Source organism: Pomacea canaliculata, linkage group LG2 (genome assembly GCF_003073045.1).
Source record: "Pomacea canaliculata isolate SZHN2017 linkage group LG2, ASM307304v1, whole genome shotgun sequence".
NCBI classification, from domain to species: Eukaryota; Metazoa; Mollusca; class Gastropoda; order Architaenioglossa; family Ampullariidae; genus Pomacea; species Pomacea canaliculata.
The window spans coordinates 37961085-37982010 of NC_037591.1; the positions used below are offsets into that span (position 1 = coordinate 37961085).

A 20926-nucleotide genomic window follows, 5' to 3' on the forward strand; every position below is an offset into this window, starting at 1 on the left:
AAGGTACAATCTCGTACTTTTCATAAAGTGTAATACGGGATGGAAAACACACGAGACTTGCTTTCAAATGTAATCTACGTAAACACAAATAAAATTAAATGGGTTAAAATAAGCCGCCTTGCTAACAGTTGGTTCGGTAGTGTAGTGGTTATCACGCTCGCCTCACACGCGAGAGGTCCTGGGTTCGACCCCCAGCCGAACCATGTTATATATTTTTTTATTTTATAAACCTTTGAACCAGACAAATTTTATTGTTCACACCATGATCCTATCGTGGGTTACAACAGTAATGTACTATTTTGTAACATTAAAAATAAGGTTATCAATCACGCCATGTGACCAGTAGAACCAACTTATTTTTTGATTTCCGATGTTCATATGGTGCAAATATCGTTATAGCTGTTTTCCGTTGCGAAGATGTGTTCCATCGTGTTTTATTATTATTTTTTTTTATTTAAAGAATACGACATCGAATTTCTCCCTTTTAATTGAACCACGGACAAGGTCCGTGAATTGAACGGTGTGTGTCAATGAGGCCTCGAATTATAAACAACAATTTTTAAAAAGTTATCAAGCTTGCAGGCAACGTCGACATTGTTTGTGCATGAATCAGCAGGCTTTGTTCGTCTGCTTGTGTACACCGTGAATCCAGACAAGGCCCCTCATTACTCATTGCGTTCTTCACTAACAGCGCACAATTAAAAATCAGAAGTGCTCTTATTACGTATCATTACCAAATATACACTATCGTGTAAGCACTTTTTAAAATATCAAACAATTATTGTTTCCCGTATCTTGAAAACAAAATCCGCAACCGGAAGTAAGTTTTTTTTCCACCCTTATTTAAAAAAAAAAATCCTCGGAGAAAACTTCCGGCGAAAAGCCTATGAGCGTAGCTGAACTTGAGCTGTTGTGATGTGAACGTTCTCGTGTTGACATCTGATCTCTTTGTGTTTTCAGCAGTCGAGACATGTCGAAAGTATTAAACATGTAGTCTTTCCATGAAGCTTAAATGGCAGAAGCAAGAGAAGAAACGACGAAATGGCCGATGCAGGGAAAAGTTAAGGAGGGTAAGTACACGTAAAACTTCGAAAAATCTCAGCTGAGTTGTGCTCGTGAATACCTTTAGTGGTGATTTCCCCACCCACCCCTCCTTCACACATTCAGACCTTAGTCGAAATGTACACTTACTGTGAAAAGTAGTGGTGCCTTTAGTAGTGATTTCCCCCCCACCATTCACACATTTCATAGCTTAGTCGAAATGTACTGTTACTGTTAGAAGTAGTGAGTGTGAGACGTTGGAGTTATTGTGTTCGACTGATTGACATTCGTGACGTGAAATTGAGTGCGAGACGGTCGAGCTAGCCAGCTGCGCAGTGCCAGAGTAGTACAGTTAAGCGAAGTCTCGCCAGTCAATCGCTTACGTACATATTCATAAATGATGTTACCATTAATTGCAACAGATGAGACAATAAATATTGGCAGTAAATAACCAGCTTCACTTGTGTAGCACAAAGTGATTCGTTTACTGTAAAGATATCAGCAGTGACACCGGGAATAAGCATCTAGAAGCTGGCTTCATTACTTACTGTACAATGTAGGTAAGCAGCACATTGTAAAAGTACTTTTTGACATTTTGTGTGCAACAACTGCACCCCCATGGTTAAAGTGTTATGTAACTGAAATATTGTAAATCCACGAGGTTTGAATTCATTTTCTGTTTTCAAGGGTCTTTATCAGATTTCTTTGAGCATGCGCGTCATCAGAGTAAGTTAACATTATAGCTGCATTAGTGTGTGTGTATTTTGTATGCAAGAATTTTTGCTTTGCAAAATATGAAAATGTACTTTCCATCTTTATAGCAAAGTGTATGATACAGACTACCTATCAAATGTTTTGCATTTCATTACTTGCTCACATTTTGATTCTATTCTGTCCCTGATGACAAACTATTTATGAATGGGGGTGGGGGGAACTGTTACAAAGTTGAAGTTACTTAAAGTATTAACCTAATGAAACATTTATACCTCGTATAGTAGTTTTTGTTTGTTGCAAGATGCTGCTTTTAACAAGACAGGATTTAAAAAAATTCTTTTCTTTTCAAAAGAGCTTTATGGATTATTTTTATGTTTATAACATTATATATCATCATTCCGTCAATAATGTTAAAACTGAACTTAATTTCATTCATATTAAAATATAAATATTCATTTTATGGGAGTTTTTTTTTTAAACTGAAGTTCATGGTAACGTGGCCATCACACTGAACTAACAGCAACAGTTTTTATTGCTTGAAATACAGTTTTCTAGACTCTGGGTTTGGCTTCTTTTGGTGCTTTTTCCTGGTGCTTAGATGTCTTATTTCATTTGACTTGTCAGAAGGTCGGGTAATTTTTCCAACCTCATTAGTGCAGGAACTGTTTTACAAAGAAAGTGAGCATGCTTGGAGAGGTACTGCACTGTGTATATCAGTATTACTAACACGTAATCTCACCGCTTTCCTTTTGTCTCTCTCTCCTCCCCTCCATCCTTATGCTTTATAGTCATCTCTGGAAAGGAAACTGTTGTGGTAAGACAGTAAACAGCAAAGCAGTACCAGTATACTGCTGTATAGACATGATTATTTTTTGGCCTGACAACAAAAATAACTACAGTCTTCTTTGTCCACATGCTTCATAAACCTGCTTAACTAGTTTCTTACTCATTGTACACAACATTCTTTGCCCTTTCTTCTTCATTAAACCAAATTATATAGGCAGTCCTTTGTTTTTTTTTACTTTGTCTTTAAGGAACTAGGACAAGAAATGCACAAGGTTAACCTTTTGCTATCACTATCAGGGAATTCTATGACATTCTGTGTCTTATGTAATGGTAATTGACTGTGACATGTCCATGATTCACAAGTCTGCGATTGAATTCTTTGAACTATATTTGTTAACTTTATATGGTCATCACTACAAGCGTTTTGGTCGCAGCATCGCATCAAAAAATTTTCTACATTTTTCCTAGTGTCATGTAATTTTATGCAGCTATGAAAAGTGAAATTTACTGCATTAATTGTAGCTGAAAAAGCCATAAATCTTGTCGTGACTGATAGCAGATACATCATCAGTGTGCCAGTGTTTTTTTGTTGTAGGGCATTGTGTTCTGTATTTATAAGCAGACAGAACTTCGCTAAAAATAGATTGTTACACAGGCTGAAGGGTACAGCTAGATTGCGAGATAATTAGTAGTAGAAGCTTTCATGAGTGTCATGTTGACATGCACGTGTGTGTATGCTGTGGCTATTGTAGACCAGCTTGAAGCTGGGTCAAGATGTTTTGCGCAGCACTGCAGCTGTTATAAGAGTGAAGTTAAACATTTTCCCCTACATCCCCCTAGTGATAATGAGTATGATCTTTTGCACTGTTTGTTCCAGAAGGTTGCATTAGGGAATGAATTACTGGGTATACTTAAAAAGAAGAAAGAAATGTTTCCTGTTTAAAGCTTAGGCTAAAGATAATTTTTAAGTTTGCAAGCTGTTGTAAGCTGTTTATTTGGGTTTTTCCTGCATTCCCTGAGTGCTCACTCTCTCTCTTGTTTAGCTCCTATTTCATTGAGATCATATACCCTGAAGCGGTAGACATTTTGCTCTTTCATTTGTTCATTCATTTGTCTCTCTTTCTCACTTAGAAAACACTCAGTGGAGAGTCAAACTTATTTGTCATCATGTTTAAGTGTACTGTTACTGACATCCAGACTAGACCTTATTTTTCAAAAGGCTTGTAGTTTAAAACACTTTTAAAAGTAGAATGTGTTGATATGTTGAGCGTGTGCATGAGAGAGAGAGGGGCAAAGGAGTCTCAGGCTGCAGATAAATTGGGTTGGATGGAACTGGAAGACTTGCTCTGCTATTCTAAGCATGTTAAATGCCTTGCACCTTGATCTATTGCTCTCTGTAATGTATGCTAGTGGACATGGTTAATAATTGTTAAGCCACTGCAGACTGTTGTCAAGTCTTACTCTTAGTGTTGGCTCCAATGCCAGTGTGTAATGTGTGTTGCAGTGTGCAAACAGTGGTCTGTTCATGAAGATGGGGTCCTCGCCTACAAACTGCAGGAGGAGGAAAGTAAGACGGAACTTGTTTATTTAATTGAGGTCTGTAGATATACAGTACGGTAGCAAAGATTTCTATAATAGAAGGCATGGAGGGCTTAATGTTTAGGACTATAGAACATGTATTATCCAAAAAATAGACATTTTGTTATCCCTGCAAACATGAAACCCAGCATCACAAAAGTCTGGTGTGTTGCTATGTCAGACACTGAAGGGTAGACTCTGAGAGACTGTCATACTTCGGCATAACAGTCTTCATGGTCTGATATTCATCATCTGAAGTATTTTTCTTTCTTTGGTTTTCCCCTTTTGATAAGGTCTTCCTTATTATCACATGCTTCATGAACTTGCTTAATTGGTTTCTTAATCACTGCTTGCACACAACATTCTTTGCTTTCATAAAAAAAAAAAATCCTGTGTACACTTGTTTGTATTTTAAGAATATGAGAATAAAGACAAGCAATAAGAACCTTTTAATTTTTTTTCAAACAGTAATAAAAATTCTCTTGAATTATGCTAAGAAATGCCAGTCTCTCAGTGGCTAATTTAATGATTATTTTAATGATTTAAGGATTTCTTAATGTCAGAATCAACTGCTTGCACCACTTAGGTTAATTTATTGCTTTTTTCCTTATTTAATCCATCTAGACCAATTAATGGCATATATGAAGTGGTTTTATTTTTGTGGTACATGTTCCACACATTCACTTTTGGCACAGTTCTGAATACATTTATGTGCTTTCAAGTCAGTTCTTTATGTTTTCTGGCCTAATTGTGCACACATGTGTGGTTGGTGTTTCTGCCATAAGCATTGTCTCATGATGCCACTTGCTTATTTTACAGTTGATCATCATTATGGGATGAACCGTCAGAACCGCCGCACAGTGCGAGACGATATCCCAGTAGCAAAAGTTGTTCAGACAGAAGAGGAAATAGAGCAGCAGAAAGAGCGACTTCGGAAGCTTGCTGCACTGCAAGCTCAGTTAGTTAATTTCTTGCATTGGTCTTGTCTTTGACATGTATTTATGCGGTGGAACTTTTCAGATTAGCTTGCAACTCAGATTCTGTTTTGTATATCTATAAACCTGGTCAAACGTTTGCTTGTATTGGGTTGTAAGCAACATTTAAAGAACAAATTTTCCTGAAATGGGGGTGGTGCTCAAGCAAAATTGTAATAAGATAGATTTTGTTATGCCTTTAAGGAAATGAATAGCACATTATCAAAACTGAAAATAGTTTATGACCTTAGAAGTAAAGTTCTTTCTTATTTTCCTTGAATGATGTGCAGGGCTGAAGCAGATGAAATTGTAGCTCGAAAAGTGAACCGTCAGCTACAGGACGAAGCAAGAAGAAGAGAAGCTGTGAGAGAACTTGAAGATGAGGTACATTTTCAATCTGTCGCCTTGTTGCAGTCTTTTTTGTTATCGTGTATCTTGTGACATCATGATTTGATCAAATTTTGTTCGCCCTTTTTTCAGACCTTTTCATTCCTAGTTGCTTCAAAATACTAACGAAGCATCATAAGCATCAGCAGTCTTTCACAGTCCGATCTATCTTGGTCATGATGCTGCTCATTATAAGTTACCATTATTATTATTAAGCTTACTTTTAGCAGCCTTATCATTGTGTCAGTTTACATCTTTGTCGTCATGATTTGGTCAGCTTTCATAAAATTTGCTGCCATCATTACTGTTACTTCTCTGTAATTGTTATGAACTTGTGTTGTCTGCTGGATTAGGTCTAATTAAATTTCTTTGTGAGTTTATTGTTATTAACTTTATCATTACCATCTAATCAGCTCTAGTCTTTATGTCCCAGTCTGCCCCTGTCTGCAGTCAAAACATAGTCAGATGTGTTTAGCCTTTCCTTCATTACCTTGCAGTTTTACCAGATTCATCATAATTATAAAGAAGTTGTAAAGTAAAATGCATGTGTCAGTTTAATAACACAAGTATTTTTGAAGAACGGAAGATCCATAGAATCTATACTCGTCCATCTTTCCATTAGGATCTTGCTCGACTGTTGCAAGAAAAAGAAAAGAAGAAGTATGAGCGATATTTGGAGAAAAAGCGAGAACGAAAGTTGAAAAAGGAGCGTGAAAAACTTGAGCAGCAACTTGCTCGGACCACAGAAGAAGCACGCCTTGTCCTGCCCGATGCAAGTAAGTTCTGTTTACATTTTTTACAAAATGTTTACATTTTCACTTTTTATATTTGAGGTTTTTACTGTTTTCTTGAAAATTAAGGAAAAATACTGGTGGTGTAAATCTTTGAGACCAGCTAAGATTGTTGCAACACTCAGTATCTAGTCAGAAAGTACATAGTTCTTTCTCACTTGTTTTCTTACATTGTTGAAAGAGCAGCTGGGTTTATGCTTGATATATGATGGTCCGTGGTGAAAGATAAGTATTTTTGATGTAATTTACTTTTGTAGAAGAGTGTAAATGAGGGATGTGTTTTGGTGTTGATAATTCTTTAGTCCCTTTCCTCATATGATGGGAGCTCTCCTAGTCATACATTTTCTGTCAAATTGGGTGACATCTCTTGTGCTGATGAATTTGCATCCATTTAGCTCTAAGTGTAATGTATTTTTTAAAAACTAAAGAACAGAAATAAATGTAGAGAAGAATTTGTGCTTGGCATTTACAATGATAAGTGCTATGTGTTACAGTGAGTGACTTACACTGTAAATACACTGCTTACATGTGGGTACCTTGGCTTGATGGCAGGTAAGAAAAATGTGGACCAGGTGGCTGGTGACCTTGAGGCAATGAGACTGAATGAGTCGGCTTCCTCAGGTGGTAGTACACGGCCGGCCAATTCTGCAACTAGGTATCGATGCAGGTAGAGCAGCTGTGCTTAACTCACACACTAATCCAGGTTGTGCTTGGCAGGTTTACCTGCATTTTTATGCATTTGCATGCATGTGCATGAAGAGCTATGATCATCTTTGTGTCGATGCAGGTGTATATGCACATTTTTCTATGTTTTGTATTATAATATAGGTATGTTCATGTTTCTGTTAACAAGCATGCAGACATGTTCATTTTTGCGGAGGAAAATTCTATGCATGTTTGCGAGAGTAAGGACTTTTTAAAAAATGCTTGTGAAGGTTTTATTTTCATTTATACATTTGTTTGGGAGGAAGGGGAAAATTATAAGTGATATGAGCATCGATTTTGTGTCCTAAATAGTCATGAATTTGTAGAAAATCTTCCTGCTGCTATTCTTCTCTTCTAATGTTGTTTAATTCAAAAGTCCTTAAAAAACTTCTGAGAAAACCTAATTAGTCATCTTGTGTCTGAAGGATCTGCTGCACTTTCTCTACTAACATTTGCCAATGTAGACATAGGGAATAGTGCTAATCTAATAGTGTTGTAGAGGGGTGCGAGCAGTATAGAGAAGAGAATAATGCTGAAGGTTGTGGAGGGACATGAGCATTGGACAGTGAAGAATGGTACTAATGTAAAGGTTGCTGGAGAGAATCGTGAAAAGAATGAGTAGTGTAGGTTTTCTAACCAACATTGTACTGCTTCCAAGTTTAGTGAGCACTAGCATTTCTTGATATTTTTCTGTCTCTCTTGAGATTTTAATTTCCAGTTTTTAAATTCTTTCTCTTTGTATGCTGAATTTCTTTTTTCTCGCTTTGATCATTTTCCTGCTGTGTATAAATAATTTATAAAGGTTAAAGCAATATTGGTGGAAAATACTTGGAATTGCTTGAATACCTCTGGTTGTCAAAGTAAAGTTGAAAAACCTCTGCAGACATGTATAAAGGAAATGGTATTCCACATGGAGGAACCAAACTATCATTAGAATAGCTTCTTGGCTGTAAATCATAGAGCAGCAAAGCAAACAGTGAGGACCAAGCAGCTGACATGTATGTAGCTGTTTTATTGTACATGCAGTGTCATGCTGCAATACTCATGCTATTTTGCAGATCATGATTTCTTAATGTTCCAGAGTAACGCCAGCAGGACGAATCGAGGATGATGGAGATTTCAGTGACTTCTATGCTGTTCCACCAGATGGTGTACGTCCTGAGGAGTGGGAGCTGGTACAACAGCAGCAGGATGAAGTGGGTTTCTGATTAGATTTCATTTGTTTTTGCTTGGCTTGTATAACAATGTTCATCTGTACTGTGACTTTATGTATAGAAATCAAGCAAGTTTTAGAAGTACAGTTCTTCCTTTCTTTAATCTCCTAATGCAGACTGGTGGATTTTCTCCATCTAAATTCTCTGACCCTTCATGCTTTTGTCTTCTTGTATTCTTTGTTTTCATGTACCTGTCCTTTTTATTCGTACATGCCTTATTGCTTTTAGCCATCAGATTGCACCCAGAGTTTTCATTACTATAGATCTACAGGTTCAAGTTGATTAAATTGTCCAATCATTTCATGTCTGAAAACATCTTTCTATATTGCTTTTTAGTATCCATAAAACTGTGATGCTTATCAACATTTTCTTTGCGTAGTGGTGGTATGAACTAAAAGGTGTTGATTTTCTTTAACCATGACTCACACAGATTTAAATGTCATTGTTTAGTATGGATCTCCTGATGCTACTTTTACCAGTTAGTCTTTGTTTTTCTCTTGACTGTTTCTTGGGGGTTTTCCTTTCTTTGCATGTCTCTGTCATACAAAATAGATCATTTTTTTAAAATGAAAAAATGTGATACATAAAAAGTCACTGGGTTTTGCAGTAAGTAGATTATCCAGGTCTTCTCTTTCATTTTTAGGAACTGGCCAGACTGTTACAAGAACAAGAACACAAAGTAAGAAATTAAAGTTATCAGACTCACTTTACCACTTTATTCCTCTGCATATGTGTGTGTGTTTGTGCATCTGTCTCACCTGTCATTAACTTCCATCAGTAGTTAATAACCTGTCACCAATATTATGAAGATCAGCTGTCTGGATTTAGATTTTGTCTTGGTCACACTGTTCTTTCTTTGCATGTGGCACCCATTGAAAGGGTTGGGTGTTATATATTCCTTATAGGTGGATATGTGTGTGACTTTAGCTGCAGACTTGGAACGAAACACCCATCCATTCCTCTGCCCACCTCTGCATATGTTTGTCTCAACAGTCAGATAGTGACAAGCATGTGCTTGATTCAGCAGTGAAATATTGGCAAGCATGTGTTGCATGTGTGACCCACCTTTTGGGTCTACATCTAAAGAGATTGTTGCTTGACTTCCTGTGGACTGTGAAATACAATGAACATTAAACAGTTGACATTTGGTGCTTCAGAGATCAAAGGCGGAAGTTGACAAGGCAAAGCTTCGAGAGATCGAAATGCGGGATGAACAACTGGCTCTGATTATGCAGGAACAAGAAAAGCTCAAGATGAAAAAATACAAACAGAAACGTCAGCAGCAGAAGGAACAAAAGAGACTAGAAGTGAGTTTCACCATCTCACTGCTTTAGTTCTTCAGAGTTACAGCTGTCATTCAATGGTTCTGTCACATTTCTTACAATTTATTTTTATTAAAGATTTTCTTTCGGATTGCTCAGAAAATTGAAAGAAATGTAGCATATAAATCAAGAAATTTCCACAGCTAAATTTTAGCTGCTACCATCAACAAAATGTAAAATACTTAGCAGGAACATCCATATGTTTTGTGCAGGTTTGAAGTGCTGAAATTTATCTTGAATATTAAAGGGAATGAAAATGGCTCGACATGACTAGTTTTTTTTTCCCCTCACTTTGCCTTAGCGACAGCTTTCAGGTCAAGAAGGATTACCTTTGGGGGCATCAGCAAATATGTTGGCACAACTTGTTGGACAGGAAGGATTGTCTTTGGGTCCTTCAGCTGTGATGACACAGGCTGCTGTTGGCTCATCATCCCCCGACCACAGTCACCATCGCTATCGTCGTAATAGTTACACCAAGTCAATCGATAATGGTCCTGCACATATAGAGGTCCCCAGTGATTTTGCTGCAATGGCAGTAAGTATGGGGCTATCACAGCCTTGTATGGACCTTCTTTATTGTGGTGGAAGAGTCTGGCTTCATCCCTTTCCCTGAAAAAAAGTCATAATTTTTAGTGTCTTTACTTGCTGTATTTCTCTTTTATTATTTAGAGTGAAAATATAAAACAATGATTGATGTTTCTGTCTGTTTAGAGTGGAAGTCCTAAGTACAAAACAGTGATTGATGTCTCACATGCTTCCTCATCACACCGTCAGGGAAGATCAGGGGATTTATCTCCAGATGATGCACCTGAAGTATTGCGCTGGTTGCAGTCACAAGGTGCTGAAGTCGAGGAGGATGTAGGCCGACAGCGGCTACAGTGTCCTCAGTCCCTGACCCCCTCCCCTCCTGTTTCTCATCCCAGCGATGAAGAAGAATTTGTGAGGTAAGTGGACATTGAATGTATAAGGTATGACTGTCATGTGAATGTCTTGCAAGTTTTCTGTATAAAAACACTAGGAATTTTATTAATGATTGTTATATTTGGTACTGGAGTTTTGTTATATTTGGTACTGGAGTTTCAAGAGTTGGAGTGAACTACTTTATGTGCAGAAGACTTTTTTTTTCCAGTCACTTAGCAGACACGAACATTTATCACAGAACATTCAGTTCAAAGGGTTTTTTTTTTCATATACTTGAATATTTCATATACTTTGAATAGACTTTACTTTAAGATCAAACCTTGAAATTTGTTCTTAATCAAATACGTTGAGTAAATCTGTTGTTTTCTTTAACAGAAGACAAGGTACACCAACCACTTACAATATTGCAGCTGCAATAGATCCAACATACCACCGTCGACAGCAAGAGCTGGAAAACCACCATCAAACACCTGTCAAAAGTCAAATTCCTGTGTCAAGGTCACTTCCGATTGCAGGTCAGCACCCCTACTCCACCCTCACCGCCACCCCCCACACAGATATATCAGCTTTCCAGCTTCCACGCGAAATCCTAGTTAATAAAAATTGTAGCTCCTAAGTTGATATGGCTAACATATCCCACCCTCACAGTCATCTTACTAACATTAACCCAGTCTGACCACTATATTAACTCTGTAACCTCCAGTTGCTTAACCTACAACTGTCAAGTTCCTTGGTTCCACATAAATCATCCTACCCCTATACTGTGCGCTTAATCCCCTTCAGAAGCATGTTGTTAAGTGTACAGTTTATGTCTTCAATTATTGCCATGATATAGCCTTAGTTGCTGACATGGCATTAAACACCAAAAAACAAACAAACAAATACGTCTTCAATTAAACCTTGGAATCCTTTCACATTCTACCTCTCATTCCTTTAACTAGAGTGCAACACTCTAGATGTTAACCGCTAAGACTTTTTATAAAGGCATCAGATGTATGTCTTCTGTCATGCAGCAGTAGGGGTGAAAGTGTGGATAAGAAAAAAGGTGAGAAATCTGTTGCCATTCATGAAGATCAGTCCTAACAAATTCAGTAATCTAGGTCAAGGAGGAAACATAGTATATAAGTGCAGATCCAGAACAAGGTGACTTGCAAAGTGGTCTGCAATCAAAATTCTGTTAACTCTTTACGGTTCAGAGTTTCTTGCTCAGCAGCAAGTTAGCTTCAATATTTTTATTATACAAATTTCAGTAAATTGTAGAGTTAATCATATAAAATGTTTCAGCAAGAACTGTATACATATAATATTTTAGTTGAAAATGTATAAAGTAATTGTGTCAGTATGCATTTCTGACAAATCAGAGAGAAGGACTTCTTTTGGCCATCCCATTACAGTGTTAAATTAAAAGTTAACTTGCCTTATTGTTGCAGCAATATCATAGTTTTGAAGTTTATGAAAACACAAATACATTAAGCTCTGGTGTTTTGGTTTATGGATGCTGTGGGCAAGAAAAATCATGTCATGTTTTTTAAGTCTTATCTTTTCTGCTGTGCACTTCTTCAACTAATGCATGATGGTGATATCGCATCTTTCTAAAGAGATATGTAGTGTGACTGCTGGCTCCATTTGCTTCAGGCATAGGCTTTTTCACTCTTCTTTTAACTTCTGCCCATATGAAAAAAGCAGTGAATATTTACATATTTGCAAATCATGTATATGCGTATACACATGCATGCATATGTGTCAATTACTCAGGTTAGCTTACATCAATGATGTATGTGTCCTTCTATGTGCACAGTATATCTTGGAACATCTTTACTAATCCTGAAAGGAAATATGGTTAAGTGCATATAATGTACCTAGACTTTCCACCCAGAACCGATTGTTTCCCAGATTTCTCAAAAGATTAATATATTAGAGCATCTTTACTATAGCTTATAGCAAGACTAGGTATATATTTTTGTAGAGAACAAAGCGAAAGTGTTTAAAAACATTTTTATGATTAGGCCATAAAATTTTAGCACGGCACAAGAATAGTCTGTGCTTTTTTTTTAATTTATTTTTATTTGACACTTTTTAAATAACAGTTTAGGGTTAAGTTCAATTTCTTTTTTCAAAGCACAAGCATATCTGGGATTAGGAATCATAAAAATAAAAAAATGCAGGAAGTGGACACATTTTAACCTAACAGATTTGTAAGAACACTAAAAGAAATTATCTTATTACTAATGATTAACACGCTTTCTCACCTTACTAAACTGCATGCTTGTGTTCTTACCTGGACTGACACCTAATCACAGTTGGACCTCTGGAATGGGAGCCAGGTGGGCAAAGCAGTTTGCGGAGACTTAGAGGCAAGTTTGTCTTACTTTGCAGCCAAAAGCATGGCTTGTGCAGATTAAGCCCTTTTATTTTTAATGTGGCTTTATTTAGAAGCATTAAAAGAGCTGCATTTCTTTCTATTATCATAGTGCATGTGATTTTCCTGACAATGGATTGCATGTCACTAAAAAAGCATCCACACTTGCTGTCATAGTTTTTTGTCTTCTTACTTTATTAAAATATGTATGGTACACTAAACCAAAGCAGTTTTAAGTAGTTTTAGTAATCTACATCACTGATTGTTTATAGGCAGTGACATTTGTTGCACTTCTTTTTACACTGCAGATCCTACAAATCCATTATCTCTAGATTCTGGTGAGGCTACTTTCGAAGAACTCTCAAATGGTGGAGGTTATGGACCAGTTCAAGGCCAGAAACGAAATCGCAAGCCAATTCCCGCCGTAGACCAGAAAGCTGGCAAGGGAGGGAACTGCAAACAACAGTGAAACAAGTTTTGCAAGCACTAACCACCCGAGATATTACACAAATTGTTGCTACCAGTGAGTGTGCTATAGATTGGGATATCGAAAGCTAATAGAATTCAACAGTAATGTTCTTTTTATAAAAACACCAGCAAAGGCTTTCATGATGCTGCCATACTGGTGGAGTTTTGGGAGCAAGGGGGTCTCTAAAGAGACTAAACACCAGCTCAATGAAAACATAATGTTCTGCATATTTTTTTATGTTTATGCAGTCACAAGTCACTGGCATGACAAAGAAAATTGTGAGGCTTACTTTTAGAGCCGATGTAATGGATTTTGGTTGTGTACCCACAAAATGATTTCTTTGATCTTTACCATGATATTTACATCTAACTCTTGGAATCAACAACCAGTTAAATATGTCCTTAAACTGAGGAGCTGTGACTCAGCCCTTTGCTTGCAAGAATGCCTTAAAGAGTGAGGGGAATATTAAAAAGAAAAAGTGTTTTTCAATTATCAGAGTAAAATTCTTTTTTGGTAAATCTTCCAAAGATGTTGTAAATGTCAAATCATTATCACCTGTTAAATTTGGATGTTTTTTTGGAATAAGATCAGTCACATTGATTAAGATCTTGATACTGATTTATGTTGACACTAAAACAAAATGTTCCATTTGTTTTTTTGCTTTTTGGCACAAAAAAATTTGGGGTTACAAGTATGTTGTAGATATATGCTAAAACTTATTGTCTTAAGATAAAATAAGACAAGAGTTGTCTTGGCATTATCTTTCCTTTTTCGTTGTATTCTTGTTCTCATGCATGCCATATTCAAATTGTAAATGGAAATCTGTACATTACATATGAGTTAATAAGAATGTTAAACAAGTGAAGAGATTGTTACAGCTTGTACAAATAATAACAGTTATCAATAACACAAGTCATTTGTCAAAATCTGCCCAAACTGCAGTATTCCATAATTTTTTTTTATAAGGGACCTAACAGTTGTTTATACATTTCCTTCATTAAAAGCAAGATTTTTGGATGTGTATGAGCTTTGACATAAGTCGCTGCATGTTATGATTTCCTGTATAAAAGGATTCAAAGAATTGGCCTAGTAGCCTCCACATGGGCTGCTTATTATGTCCGTGACGTAGAAAATTACAATAAGTGGTTGTGACAAGTCATGTTTACAACTTGGTACTTTAGAATTCTCCTGGCAGCTCAGGACATTTTCTTCTCTTTTTCTATACTGTTAGTCTCTGAGCTAATATGGTCTTGCCTTCTTCAGCAATCTGCCTGCAAGAACCACGTTTGCTTTTCTGTGCACCATGTCCTGTATTTAAATTTGCACTTCTACCTCACCTGAATGTTCCTTTTGCAAGAATGAAGAAACATATTTTATAAAGATTATTTTCTGTATGCGTAAATGATGCATTTTGTATTCTTGTGGTCCTTTTCACAGACTACCCAAATATTACGGCCAAATAGATGTTTTTAAAGATGGAAAAAGCATAAGATCAAAGTTGTAATATTACTCCAATTGACTGAAGGAGCATAGAGAGGAAAAAACCAGACCACCCTAGCATTCAAACAGTTGCCTAGCACAAAGTCCATAAGTGTACTTTGTCCAGCAAGAAAGAAGATTCCTGAATATACTAAGACAGTGTCAAAGTGTAGCTTCCACCAAAATATTAAACACTTCCACTCTGTACGTATCTTCAAATATCAATATACTTATATAAGCATGCATGCATCTGGAAGCTGTCTTGTATCCTCATAGGGACACATCAATCCATATTTCCACTCCCAGAAGTTAGCTACTAAATGGCTTGTCATCCAGTGTACTATTAACGCAAATTTTTGTATTGGCATCCTGCTCAAAGAGCAGCTCAACTTCATAAATCTTGAAGCCATGATCTATTAGGTCAGCAGTTCTCAACCTTTTACTTGTGACGCCCCCCTGACGAACAAAGGTACATCCGCTCGCCCCCCCCCCCTTAGCTAGCAATGTAAGCTAATTTCACTAATACCGGTATAAGAAACTTTTTTAAAATGACCACCTTCGCCCCCCAATTTTAATGGATGCATTAATGCGCGCCCCACTGTTTGAGAACCATGGTATTAGGTTATTTCAGTTAATTATGTTTCCTCTTTGAAATAATAAACAAGAATCTGTATGTCACAACAGCATGCAAGGTTCAGTACAGTCAGGAAAATAATTTCCCAAAAGAAGAAAAAGGAAATTCAGTAAATTCACTGGTCTGTAGCCTAATAGATAATCCTGGTGAGATTTTGTGACCTTCATTTACCATCTTCCTCCTGGTCAACTGTGAGTCTGAAGTTTTCACCTGAAGTACCACACACCTTGTCTTGTTTAATGATTTAGCCAGAAAAGAAATATTTACAGGAAATAACTCAAAAGCTGTTCCAACTGCACATCCACACCTGTAAGAGTTGTTTAAGGCTAAACACTGTAACCTACATTATGTGGCCACTTTCATCAAGAGTGAGTTCTGAAACGCCCCACATATACATCTCATTTAAGAGTGGATTGCCTTTTTGAAAGGAAGAACAAATGTGGCCACCATCAGCTGCTTTTTATTTATGGCATTTAGAAAACACTATCAGCATGTATGTGCTGCTAATGAACAACAGTTTATTGGCTATAACCCAGTGTGCCACAGAAGTAAATCAACGATAGCTCCAAAAAGCTTCTTATAGTTGCGGTTGTAGGGAGAAATGTATTTGAAAAAAACTTTGTGGGTACAGACAGTATGTTGCCTGTCCTCTAATACTTTTTGTCTGACCTTTACAGCGTCTTGATCTATTGACACATTAAAAATGACATAAGCTCTGTACATCCTTATGGGATAGTTCTATGGAACGAGGCAGAGAGGTGAGGTGGGAGTGCTGCACATGGATTTACAGTTTTTGCTGGATAATGCTAAACTCTGCAAAGCAGGGCATGGGTGGATTTGTGTTATCAGACAGCAGATATAGTATTACATTCTCTTGTTGCTTTTCATTTTTTTATGTTCTTTGCTGAAACAATATGTGCCAGGTTAGCATGAAGAGAGCCTTTGCTTCAGAATTTGTGAGCAAAATATGTTTGATAAAGCAATACATACAGGCAGTCAGCCTTTAATTGTATAATTTATTGTTTTTATCTGAAAATTTGAAAATAAGAATGTAAGCCAACAGTTGTGTGTGAAGGGTTGATGTACTAAATGCACTGTACCAGTCAAAGTTCGCAGTTTGCATGCTGCTGTCACAATATGCATATAAATTACTTAACCATAAATTAAGGTTGGGCATGGGTCTGGCTTTGGATGTTTGTGTATGTATTCCTTTTTTATTTTATTAAAACCCATTTTTGATGGGTTGTTTAACTGTCTCATTGTATCTTTGCATGTTACATGCATGTATAAAATTGTTGGGATTTTTTTTTTCCCTTGGTAGCAATGTAAGTTCTATGAAAATGCTTGTTGAAGCATGCTGGTTTTTTTTGGTCATAATTATTACAGAAATAACCCATGTACTTTTATATTCCCCCCCTTCCCCTAATGTAATACAGTGAGCATCAAGTAGTTCAGTATTTATTGGTTTGTAGATATGTCATCTTTCATGACTTGTCTTGTTATCTCCATGTATAAATACATGGACAATATATGCACACATGCATGGCATTAATTTGTTCATTCACAAACAAAACAGAGCAATCGGTATTCACTGAATAACTGCATTTACTCCTCAATCTTACCCTAACCTGTTCATATGCTAACCTGCACCACATACAAAAATGTGTTTTAATAATTATTCCCTAATAATTGTTAGATGCAGTAGATTAGTATATCACTTTGATTACACAGTAATAATGAAGCTTACACAATGAATGCATCATACATTTTCCCTGCCTCTAGGGGTACAGATTTTCTGCTTCTGGGCATTGGATAATGTACAAACATTTTTTTAGAATGTCTCGATGTAGAATACAGTTCACTCATGCAGAGCTTAGCTAAGGTAAACTTTGCTCATCCCCATTGCTCACCAGTTGGTCAGCCATGCACTGAAATTAGCTAAGATGAACTCTGCTCACTCTCATCACTCACCAGTTGTTCATGCATTCTCTCTTTCTCTTAATTCACTTCAAGACCATTTGGTCTTGCACACATGCTCACATTCAGCACATTATCACGAGTGCCATTGAAGTGCCTGTGATTTAATTAAGTTGACGGTAGTCTGCTGTATGCCTTTTGCCCTGGCTGGTCTACAGTTAAAGAAAAATTGGTAACATCAAGAAATCAACTTTTGAAAAGGGACTAAGGTGCAAAATTATTTTCAAATGACTGGGTTTAGTTTATTACACCATATTAATTCCACCAGTGTGAGTTAGCACATTACATTGGGCATGACCTTTGAACATTGCAGTTTTCATACAAGGCCTACTTTTCAGAAGAGGTTCTCTCATGATATCACCCCATTTGCATATGCTTGGTTGGGCATTTGGTGACATCATAAGTTCAGCCTTCTTATGTAGTGTTTTGTTTTTATTAGAGCTTGCTTTACAGTACCTCTTAAGGAACATCCTTAGCCCCAGGATCTGAATTAAATGACAAGTATGACTCCCATTTTATTTGTCTGGGAAATCACTTGTAAAACATTTTTGTGCTAAATACTATAAACATTTTTGTTGGAGCTTCATGCAGCAGCAGGTGCTTTCCTACTCATGAAAAAAATGATTGAAAATTGAAACTGGTTCTTAGAAAATTCTTTGGTGTATGATATTTTCTAGGGTGCTAGAACTTTGTATGTAAATAACCTCAGTGACTTAGTACTACGATTTCCACTTGTAGTATTGGCTGCTTTCTTTATATTGCCCACTTTATGTGAAGTATGCCAACATTGCTGGGAGTCCTGAAAGATCAATTCCTATGGAAGAAGACCACATCTGTATGTTGGATGATAATAGTTTTTGTAGGGCCAGAGGTTGATGTCAACATTCCATCCACAAGAACATTGTAAAAAGACCAGAAAATGTGCCTTTCTTAATGTTTGTTTGAAAACAAACGTGTCTTTATGGTTGCCCTGTGGTATGTGCCATAACTGGATAGAAGCCTGTTTTAGGCGTTTCCTTGAGAGAACTTTGTTTTTTTGATGGTGCCAGATCCTGTTAAGAAGTTGTCTTATGGAGTTCTGTTAATGTCTGCACAAATTTTACAAAATGTTGGATAGGACAGCTGTTGAAATGGGAAGAGATTGAATTTTCATCAACAGCTTGAAATAGCCTGTCACATTTGTCCTCTCTCCCTGTAAAAGCATTTTCTTAGGTAAATAGTGGTACTTTACATATTTTGTTCTTTTTAGTTGTGAGAATCTCATATTCTTGTCTTGCATATATTTAGCAGAGTTCTCTTTTATGTATGATCATATAGCATAATGTGTTTGCAGCATTTGGAAAGTAATTTAAAATACTCATGTTTTAGGGGAGGGGGAAATTTTCATGGTCATGAATATATCAGGAAGTAGAAAGGTGCTTTAGTGTGACACATTTGTGTGTATAATGGTGATAGAGATTAAATATCTTTATTCAGTTATTTACAAAAGAGCACCATGTGTTAATCAGAACTTTTTTTTTGCAAGTAGCATGTGAGTACGTGTGCAAATTTAAGTTTGTGCATGCATAATGGCAAGCATATATGCTTTAAAAACAATATTTACAAGATGCAGCCATGAAGTATAAAGACTTGAATCTTGACTAAATCATTTTTTATTACAAAAGATGCTTAAGTAGCATTTTTATTTAACAGCTCAGTACATTTGGATGATTTATATGGAACTTTACAGATGGAATATTGTAATGCACGAGTTTGAATGACAGCTTTGATGTGAAAGATGTAATGGTTTAGCAGGGTTATCAAGCAAGCACCTCAACAATTCACTGTACCCTACAACTTCTGTCCACTTCTCACCAACAGCCATGTGTCTGTGACCATTGTCATTACTAGAACTTAAAGTGTGAACACATCGTTAGTTTAGAGGTAGTAGGAAGATGTGTGGAGTTCATTGGTTTGTGCGTTTCTTAAAAGTTTTTTTTTTTCTTTCGTTAGATTGGCTGAGACTTAAAAAAATCACTGCCTGTGTTGATTCACATATCAATGCATTCTACATGACCCCTTTCTTAAAGTTTTACTGCATTAAATGAATCATACTCAACAAAAATCAGACTAGTCTAATTCTTGCCATTTTGGACATTCATAATATTCTTACTCATGGAGTAAGACTGTAGATAATAAAATAAACAAGTAACACCAGGCGAGAGCTAATCTTTGGATTTTTTTCCCCAAGAACCTGTGCATGTACATTTGCTGATGCTAAAAGCTTGTGATTCCTTTATGGTGATAGATGAGGAAAATGAGAACTTGCAGTAGGGAAATATGACTTTCTGTAAAAAGTAAACTTTCATTCTGTTGATAATAAGATTGTACTCTCACATTGTTAATGTCCACTAGGTGCTTAGCCTTTTTTTTTTTTCATTTGCTACTTGACACTTCCTGTGCCATATATACAACATAGATTATTAAAGCACTTGAATATTTTGTTTTTAATTCAAAACTTTGTTCCATACAAAACAAACAGTCAAGGCACTGGACGTGGATCCTTTTTTTATTTTAAACTTTGTATTCCATACAAAGCAAATTACAAAGGCACATAATTTCAAATTTTTATTTGTGTTTGTTAAAATTTAAAGATACAATATTTCTGCCCTCTGTCCCTTAACCCCAATCCTATCTCCCTCCCCTCAAAAAATGAAAACAAAAATGAAATATTCTTAGTGCTAAATTAAGCTTTTTTTATTTGTTTCTATAATCATATATGGCCAAGATGTTTGTAATTATCAGGAATAACAGGATGGTGGTTTTGGAGGGTGGGGAGGGGTTGGGGATTTAAGAGAAACTTTCTTCCAGTCCTCCAGTTTTTCTCCTCCCCTCCACTCCCAAGTTGAAGGCAAGAGTTTATTTTAAATGTTTTGCATGGAAAAAAACTGACTTCTTTATGGCAAACTGTTTAGATTTTTGGTAAAATAAAATGCTGTGTAGGCTTCTATGTATGCTTTATACAGCCTGTGTCTTCTGCCCATTGTTTTGAAGATCACTTTGTTACACAGGCATATGCAAGCCTATGCACTGACACAAGATATGTATGTATATAAAATACTTTTTTTTTTGTTTTTTGCAATGTCATATGGAAATAAATGCAACAGAAGTTTGCTGGCTTTTGAATCAACTTGTGTATAAACGGAGGAGAGGTTATACTAGAGATTGGGAGCTACATCATCCAGTTGGAGGTCAACTGCGCCATTCGATGCAGACGTTAAGGTGGTTGGGTGGGGGAAGTGCAACGTGGAGGGAAGGACTTCAGTGCCAACAATACCCGCACTCAAAAAAGCACTCCCGCTCCCACTTGTTCTAGAAACATCAAACAGGACAGATAAGCATGAATTTATGACACGAACTTGTATTACTACACATCCATGAATTATGATGTGTGCAGTGGAGACAAGGACCGATAAAGACTATGGAAGCTTTTAATGTTGTCTGCATCTGTCAACGCCAGGTCATCAAACCACGGACGTATATAGGGGATATTAGTTCGTGGTCAAATAAAGAGTATCCTCCTTGGTCAAACCACA

At 36.6% G+C, this 20926-nt stretch overlaps 1 protein-coding gene and 1 non-coding gene across 5 annotated transcripts; both read left to right on the plus strand.

The window, feature by feature from the left end:
* The first annotated feature begins 130 nt into the window (after positions 1 to 130).
* Positions 131 to 203, plus strand: Trnav-cac. The gene has a single exon. It is a non-coding gene; the product is annotated as a tRNA-Val (tRNA).
* A 640-nt stretch (positions 204 to 843) lies between these two features.
* On the plus strand, positions 844 to 20503 carry LOC112556708 (eukaryotic translation initiation factor 5B-like). 4 transcript variants are annotated; one of them, XM_025225953.1, is made up of 15 exons: positions 844 to 1070; positions 1729 to 1767; positions 4046 to 4108; positions 4939 to 5077; positions 5384 to 5477; positions 6103 to 6256; positions 6824 to 6938; positions 8058 to 8172; positions 8834 to 8869; positions 9348 to 9497; positions 9814 to 10047; positions 10224 to 10456; positions 10809 to 10948; positions 12734 to 12787; positions 13101 to 20503. In XM_025225953.1, the coding sequence occupies exons 1-15, from the start codon at positions 1013 to 1015 to the stop codon at positions 13259 to 13261; spliced, it is 1785 nt and encodes a 594-aa protein (XP_025081738.1). In that variant the 5' UTR covers positions 844 to 1012; the 3' UTR covers positions 13262 to 20503. The 4 variants fall into 4 exon arrangements, with proteins under 4 accessions (XP_025081738.1, XP_025081739.1, XP_025081741.1 ...); XM_025225954.1 differs by having other exon boundaries at positions 6824 to 6926; XM_025225956.1 differs by lacking the exon at positions 12734 to 12787 and having other exon boundaries at positions 845 to 1070.
* The last annotated feature ends 423 nt before the right edge of the window (positions 20504 to 20926 follow it).